Source organism: Sinocyclocheilus rhinocerous, unplaced genomic scaffold (assembly GCF_001515625.1).
Source record: "Sinocyclocheilus rhinocerous isolate Xijiao unplaced genomic scaffold, SAMN03320098_v1.1 scaffold7491, whole genome shotgun sequence".
NCBI classification, from domain to species: Eukaryota; Metazoa; Chordata; class Actinopteri; order Cypriniformes; family Cyprinidae; genus Sinocyclocheilus; species Sinocyclocheilus rhinocerous.
Genome location: NW_015635232.1, coordinates 1 through 8,836, shown reverse-complemented (window position 1 = coordinate 8,836; position 8,836 = coordinate 1). Strand labels below are relative to the sequence as shown.

At 35.9% G+C, this 8,836-nt stretch overlaps 1 protein-coding gene across 1 annotated transcript in view; it reads right to left on the bottom strand.

The window, feature by feature from the left end:
- Positions 1-4,379, bottom strand: part of LOC107746772 (zinc finger protein OZF-like) — a 17,989-nt gene extending 13,610 nt beyond the window's left edge. The window contains exons 1-2 of the mRNA XM_016561062.1: positions 4,307-4,379; positions 2,514-2,661 (exon numbers count right to left, since the gene is read on the bottom strand). Coding sequence (XP_016416548.1) covers positions 2,514-2,598 — 85 coding nt within the window. The 5' untranslated portion in view covers positions 2,599-2,661; positions 4,307-4,379. The remainder of the gene's footprint in view (positions 1-2,513; positions 2,662-4,306) is intronic.
- Positions 4,380-8,836: the final 4,457 nt, after the last annotated feature.

Sequence of the window (8,836 nt, the reverse complement as noted above, 5' to 3'; positions counted from 1 at the left end):
CCAAATCAACAGTTTGGTACATTCTGAGAAAAAAAGAATGCACTGGTGAGTTCTGCAACATAAAAAGGCCTGGATGTCCACGGAGGACAACAGTGGCGGATGATCGGAGAATCCTCTCCATGGTAAAGAAAAACCCTTTCACAACATCCAACCAAGTGAAGACCACTCTCCAGGAGGTAGGTGTGTCACTGTCAAAGTCTACAATCTACAAACTACTCAACAGAGAGTGCAAGGTCATCACAAGGTGCAAACAAGGCCAGATTAGACTGCCAAAAACATCTAAAAAAGCCAGACCACTTCTGGAAAAGCATTCTTTAGACGGCTGAAATTAAGATCAACCTGTATCAGAATGACGGAAAGAAAAAAAAGTATGGAGAAGGCTTGGAACAGCTCATGAACCAAAGCATACAACATCATCTGTGAAACATGGTGGAGCAGTGTGATGGCATGAGCATGCATGGCTTCCAGTGGCATTGGGTTAATGGTGTTTATTGATGACGTGACAGAGGACAGAAGCAGCCGGATAAATTCTGAAGTGTACAGGGATATACTGTCTGCCCAGATTCAGTCAAATGGAGGAAAGTTGATTGGGCGGTGCTTTATAGTACAAATGGACGATGAACCAAAACATACAGCAAAAGCAACCCAGGTAAAAAAGGTAGAAAAAGTGGAATATTCTGCAATGGCCAAGTCAATCTCCTGATCTCAATCCGATTGAGCATTTCACATGCTGAGGACAAAACTAAAGGCAGAAAGATTCACAAACAAAAAACAACTGTAGTCAGCTGCAGTAAAGGCCTGGCAAAGCAGCACAGAGGAGGAAACACAGTCTCTGGTGATGTCCATGAGTTCCAGACTTAAGGCAGTCATTTGCTGCAAAGGATTCTCAACAAAATATAAAAAATTAACATTTTATTTATGATTATATTTTTGTCCAATTACATTTGAGCCCCTGAAAATGAGGGGACTGTGTATAAAAATGGTTGTAATTCCTAAACATTTTGTTATATTTTTGTTCAACCCCTTAAATTAAATCCTTAAGGCTTTAAATTAACATTAATTTCATCTTGATTGTTTTATTTTTAATTCTGTTCTGGTGGCATACAGCGCTGAAATTATGAAAATTGTGTCAGTGTCCAAATATACAGTATATGGACCTTACTGTAGTGTACATACAAGTTGTCCTCTTACATGAACAGCTCTTCATCTTGCTGTGTAAATATGTTTAAATTCTTCATATTTTTAAATCTTTTAACTTTTGGTAGTGAATCGCACTGACTCAGTTTCAAGGCAGGTGGCTGTTTATTACTGATGTCACTTTTATATGTCATGTTTCTCGGAGTTAACAGAGAAAGTTGATGATCAGCGTCATGGTACCTAAAAGCTGGATTTGATTGGTCAATTCAAAACTACTACTGCAACCCAATATGCAAAAAAAAAAATCCTCAACTAAGTTTTGCAGAGAAAGCTTTTCATACCACAGAACCTAGGGATGCTCCAATTAGGGCTGTAGCTATCGATTATTTTAGTAATCGAGTAATCTACAGATTATTTCATCGAGTAATCGCATAAGAAGTCATTTTTCTTTATTAAAGAGCAATACTAAATATACAAGAGATAATAAGATAGATCACTTAAAATAAACAACTAATTTGCTTTCTTTCTTTTATTTTTGGCTGAAATGTATTGTGTATAATGTATTGCTGAAATTGCATACATTAATAACCGTGAAAACTAAACTAAAGCGCCACCTGCTGGCATAGAGTGAATCTGCGTCTCGTTCAGCTCAGCTTTCATGCAGATATTTTTTATGTATAGTTTCACAAAACAGAAGTCAAATCATTCTGTATTTGCTTCAAATTTCGAAATTATACAACCTGATTTAGATTAAAAACGGCAGCATTTTGTCCAAGCAATAATAAAAGGACACATTTAATTTATAATTTGTCTTAAATCTAATTTTGTAAAAAAAAAAAATCGTGAATCGAATCGTGAGTTCAGTGAATCGTTACATCCCTAGTGCATACATATCCTTACAAGTACAATTTTAGCTGTATTATTTGTGTCCCCTTCAAAAATTGCTCGAGAAATTTTATGTTTATTGCGCCCCCCCCCCACTGTTAGACGAAATTTACACCCCTGGGTATGCCTACGTAAAATATATATATTTTTATACTGTTGCATAATTAAGTGATACAAAATGGAAGGTTTTCCTCATTTTCATTTCAGAAATACATCTTGGGTTTAATTTTTCACAAAATAATTTTTTAGGCTACTTTTCCATTTTATTTTTCCGAATTGAATGGGCCTTTATTATGACATATCACAACTTGCTAGCAGTAGCTTCTCCGGTGCACTTAAAGGCAGCATTAGTATTTAGTTGGTCTTTTAATTTCAACAAGTTTGCACACGAGGCAACCTGCTCCACGTCAAATAAAAGCACTTTAATTAGGACACACATATTACATTCTTAAAAAATATCATAGAGTTCAGCTTTGAAAATGAAAACCAACCTGTTTGTTCCTCAGTATTTTCTTGCTTCACTCTAAATGTTTCTTCAATCCTCATGTCTTCACTCTCCTCTTTAATAAACGCCATCTTTATAATAATGTGTCACGTGGATCCCAGTTGCTTCACCAGGAGTTTTTCTGTGTCTGGACACTCTGTCATATTTAAGATGAAAAAAAAACCCCAGGAAAAACAGACAGTTAATGGTCTCTAATTGCTCGTATTAGCCAAGACCTCCCAAAATCACACCTAAATTGCATATTCCACTTTCACGAAAACATTCGTTCTGGAACAGTGTTGTAAATACAACTTAACCACTGATTTCTAGTCGTGTCCCCTTTTGGAAGACCAAACAAAGTAGTTTCGCTTTCGCAACAAAACACACAGGGTCTTCACAACATGGCGGCGGTACGTGGCAGCAACAATAAAGTTACTCCTTCTTTCTTTGCGTGAACATTTGGGTGGCGTTATGCAAATCTTCCCACATCGTGACGTAGACATGTGGGGGCGTGTTAGAACGAGCCGTTTTAGGGAGGCGTGGACTTAACTTTTATAAAGAATATCTCTTTGGGTTTGAGACTTTAGGGATCTTATCTATTCACGAACAGCTTGTAACACTCCAAAGAGAAAGGAAAACTTGAAATTGCATCATATGACCCCTTTAAAAAGTAAATGACTACTGGAGCGGTTGAGCTCTAAAATCAAAATGTGTGGGGAAAAAAAGTATACTATTATTAAAAGTGGTCTCAAAAACGAATACAGACTTCATTCAGTCCATGGAAAAGAGCGACCAGTGCATTATTCCTAAAGTGTTCCACGGAAGAAAGTAAGTCATACAGATTTGGAGCGTTGCGAGTGGGTAAATGAAGACTTTATTTTCATTTTTGCATAACATTCCTTTAAGTCAGTAGAAAAGTAATGTTTTGGTTGTTAATGCATTTCACTTGACTCTAGCATGGTGTTCAATGTGCATATGATCCATTAGGTGATTCAGACACTCCTGTGGCTAATGCTTCTACTGACACACATTCATGATGAGGTTCTTTTAATCCCATCACAGAGAGACAGAAAGAGACATCACAGATGTCACTATTATGCGGCTCAGACGTGATGGAACAGTTTGACCTTTATTTTAACAGGGAAGCAGCAGCAGCATCTTAAGATCTTGTGTGGATGGACAGACAGACAGGAGACATATTCTGTAGCCTCTTATGAGCTACCTAAGCCTAAATGCTATTTTCTACAGTACAAAGTGGTTGATAGACTATAAATGATCAACTTTATAACTAAATATACATCATACCTCCTTAATGAAGATGCAGTTGTCAGATAGATAAACAAAAATAGATAAATATAGATCAAACTGTAGCAGTGTCCTGCGGTTTGACATGCTATAATTCATTGCATTTAAGTTACTCCACTTTGACCAGAAGATGACGTTAACATTTGGTGTTAAGAAAAACAGTGAATAATAATAATTTTAAAAAAAAACATTAGTTCAATTTATTCAGTTTCGAAAGCTGCGTTTCCGTTTCTCGCATCAGCACTTGCCAGTGACCGAATTCGTGTTTACAATGAACTGATTCACAATAGAGAACAAACTAAGACGCGCCTTGTCTGTTTCGCGTAAAAAATAACGTTAATTAATTTGACATAAAGCATTAGAGTAATGAAATAATGATATATAATATAATAATAATATATTAAATAATAAATAAATATTTTTTTTGTATAAAAAAGATAACACTTTTTATTCATTAAAAACACTTAAACACTTTAAAAGCTTCAAAGCACAAACCTTTCTACAGCCTGATCGCAGACGCTGGAGAGTGGCGAAATGCGGCGCAGCCTTACAACGTCACATCGCCGGACCAAAATAAAAGTCCCGTTCCCACGTTAAAATCACAAAAGGGAATAGAAATCTGCATACAGAAAACACATACAAATAATTAGATGCATTGCAATGCTGATATGAAAGATTATGTATCAGTGCATAAAACAAAAGAATATTGTAAGTGAAGTACTCTTCTGGACACGTTTTGGAATTTATGACAATATATAATGGTATAACGAAAGACTTCTGTGTTTCCCCCCCCAAATTAATTACTACAATAACATTGTAACATTGGCCAAATATTTTATACACTAATATGCCTATATGCAGTGTTGGGAGTAACGCATTACAAAAGTAATAATATTACAGTAGTATATTACTTTTTGCTGTAACGCAGTAATATGACGCATTACTAATCAAATTTGGGTAATATTATTACTCGTTACAATCTCAGTAACGCAAGTTACAACAACATATTTTAACTCAAAATTAAGTGGTGAATTTACCAACACAGCAAAACAGCACCAGAGAAAAAATTCCGCGGGTAAAATAGTTTGTCTATCTTCTGTTGCTGGAATTAGATGGTTGAGATGACTGCAGAGAAGGATTCTACATTTGTGAGATGGACCACTGACACTGTTATTTTCTGTTCATCGGAGAAAAGGATAAGAATGCATGGTGCAATATGTGCGAAACCAAACTCCCAACATGGAGAAATAGCACGAGTAAAACCTGGAAACACCTAGACTGGTGCCACTAACACTAAGCTATCGGAGAGAGCTGCGGGGTCGGAGAAGAGAAAAAGACGGCGAACGAGCAACAAAAATTAAGTTTAACTAAAAATAAAATCTGTTTTTATTAAATCATAGTGTATATATAAAATGAATGAATATGCGAAATATTTGACTTAAATAGCCTAATTAACAGATTAACAAAACGAAAGGAAAAGACTGAGAGATATAGGCTATGTTGCTGAGTTTGGTTCATATGCTATTTGTGTGGCGCGGCGCTCTACGAAAGTCCAGGGAAAGGAAACCGAGATGACAGAAATAAAGTAAACACATTGCAGTTTCAAATGATCTGTATGACCAAAAATAACAGAGTATTTTTTTGTTGTTTGTTTCCGCTGTTCGATCGCGCCGGCGCCTCACGCACACACATACAGCATTGCAAACGTTGCAGCCTGTTCATTATCAGAATAAAATAGTCAACCAAACGTATAGATGCACTGGTTAATTTAAATAGTGCGTACTGCGTAGTTACAATCCGTGCCGTTCAGCCTGAGCTCGGGCCAAACACACATTTGCTCATGTGACGAGGATGTTTTTTAAGCGCGTTAAGTAACTTAAGCCTGGTTTACATAATAAATAATAGTTTTGCATTCAAATACATCGCAAATATGGACACATTTAATGGATTAATGCCGAATGAGAGGGGTAGGCTGCGCGAGAACGCCCAGTTTCGCAAGTTTCGCATTGAATTAGCCTAATTCATTTTGGCTTGTTTAGCAACTTATATTTTTCATTTTCTGAAACCCGGTGTTATGCAAATCTTCCCACATAGTGAGGTAGGTATGTGGGGGCGTGTTAGAATGAGTCATTTTAGGTAGGTGTGGCTGACTCTTAACTTTTATAAAGAATATCTCTTTGGATTTGAGACTTTAGTCTTTGCAACTTTACAGATCTTCTCTATGCACCAAGAGCTTGTAACACTCCAAAGAGAAAGGAAAAATTGAAATCGCATCATATGACCCCTTTAAGAAAAATAACATTTTTAACAACTTGGACAACTTAAGACAATACAAAATGATAAAAATACAAAAGAATTAATGACAAAATAAAATTTTATAAACGCAATACACTTAATTATAAAAATTATGATTAAAAAATCAGGAAATAAGGAGATAATTAGATAATAAAATAGGAGATAATAAAAATATAAATTATATTCATGATCTTTAAAAAAAAAAAAAAAAAAAATCTAATTTTTTTTTTACTAAGCAAAACTAGCAGCTATAGTAGCAGAAATGAAAGTAAAAGTAGGCACATGCGCAGTTTTACACTCGGTATTTTATAGTTGCTTAGGCAGGAATATACTTGCTCTTGACTTGGAAAACCAGGAACATGTTGAAAACACGTACGGCACATGAAAGTGACTTAACGTCAGTAACCATCAAATACTTAAAGTAAATTAAACAAATATGAAATTTGAATTGCTCTATAGATATGTATCTATTCTGTATTGTATATCTATTTACTGTATATGTATGTTTTTATTGTATTTCATATAGGCTAATTAAATTAAATGTCCATACTCTCTGTCTTTAGATGACTGTCTTTAGATGCTATTTATAACATGGAAAATTGTGAAAACTGAATGTTCTTTTTAGTTCATGCAATATGAACTAACAGAGAACTTTGTGTTTTATATCCATTAACACAATTGGATTTACTGGATAAGGATTAGGAATACCATTTAGAATTAAGAATACTAAACATACTTTTACTCAGTTTCTTCCAGTTAACATATTTTAGAGTTTGCCATAACAAGAAAGTGGTATTTTAATTCATGTGCATGACTTCTCTGGAAATTACACTTTTAAAGGGGTCATATGATGCGATTTCAATTTTTCCTTTCTCTTTGGAGTGTTACAAGTTCTTGGTGCATAAAGAAGATCTGTAAAGTTGCAAAGACTAAAGTCTCAAATCCAGATCACAAATTCAGACATGGTTTTATGTTTACGCGGCGCAATACGCAACGCAAAGCGTAAAAACACAGTATAAGTCATTACAATCAGTAATTATGTCCCCACTGGATGCAACAAATGCCTCGTTTGTAATGGGTTTTATTGGTTTTGTCTCGTCGCGCCGGAACACATGGAAACCATAGACTGTATGATGAAAACACAGTATGGTAAGGGGCGTAACATTTCTGTCACATGCTTGAGGTATTCGGCCAATCACAATGCACTGGATAGCTGGCCAATCACAGCACACCTCGCTTTTCAGACCGATGAGCTTTGTAAAAATCGACTCGTTTCAGAAAGGCGGGGCATAGAGGAGAAACAATAATGTACAGTATGTGGAAAATAATGTGTTTTTTGAACCTTAAACCGCATAAACACATTGCATTACACCAAATACACAAAATAATGTTCTTTTTAGCAACATCATATGACCCCTTTAATATTAAGCTTCCTTGTATAAGCCTATCTATGCTTAGATTTTTAGCTGTTGTTTTATTTTAAATAAGCCATCATGTGGACCTCTTGGAATTTTGATGATTTTGCACTAGGGAGTGGGACGACCCCTGGTTGAGAACCACTGCAGTATAAGTACATTGGACAGCATTGTTACGACCCTCTCCTATTGCTCAGCCATGATATGTCTTATGTGAATCAAGAGCCATTAAAGGCAAAAGGTGAGAGTCTTGGTAATCCAGCTAATTTGACTTGCAATAAAGAGACTGAGCTTGGTAAAACCTCTTTTAAATATGCAGCCACTTCAGATTGGAATCTTCTCCAAAAGGAGATGAAGTTACAAAACTTAGTGTCTTATAACTATTTTAAGTCTTTATTGTGTAATCTAGAGAGCAACTTCATGACGTGTAATTGTTTTTAACCGGTTATATGTTGGTTTTGTAATGTATGTTGTAACTATGTTTTTTATTTGTATATGCAATCTTGGCTGCCCATCTTGGCCAGAACACTCATGGAAAAGAGATTTTAATCTCAGTGAGTCTTTCTCCTGGTTAAATAAAGGTACTACTACTATGCAGTTCCATGAAGCCTGAGTGAATCATGGAGGAAACACCAACATTCCACACTGAAGATCTTTCTCCAGGATGCAGGCACATCAAAGTCTTCATATGGTCTCAATATAAAATCAAATAATTGTAATTGATTAGAATTTGTATTATTTCAGATCTATTCACTTGTGTCTATTTTAATAAATGCCACAGGCAGAGATCAAACTCACCGGATTCCAGCTGTGTGTCCATGAAGAATGTACGGTCTACTGACATGCCAGTAACACTTAAGAAAAGACACACATCAACTGATCTGAGGTACAACCTTAGATAGATAGATAGATAGATTTACCTTTTTAATTTATGCTGTAATCTATTATTTCAATCTTTCAGTCATGATTCTCGACTGGTCATAAGTACATTCAAATCAAAGCTGGTGAAGAAGTTTCAGTGTCTGTATTAAGGAACAGCAAAGCATGGAAACCCAACACTCCTGAATGAGATTGAAACAGCGCTGTACATCACAGAGAGTCAAAGTGCAGAGATCAGCAATGAGCATGAGGTGAGACACCTTGAGACACAATACAGGAGAGCAGCAGAAACAGAGGACACACCCATCAAATGCAGTGACATCTTTAGACCTTTACTTGGACAAAACAAACCTATCCGAACTGTGTTGACAAAGGGAGTCGCTGGCATTGGGAAAACAGTCTCTGTGCAGAAGTTCATCCTGGATTGGGCTGATGG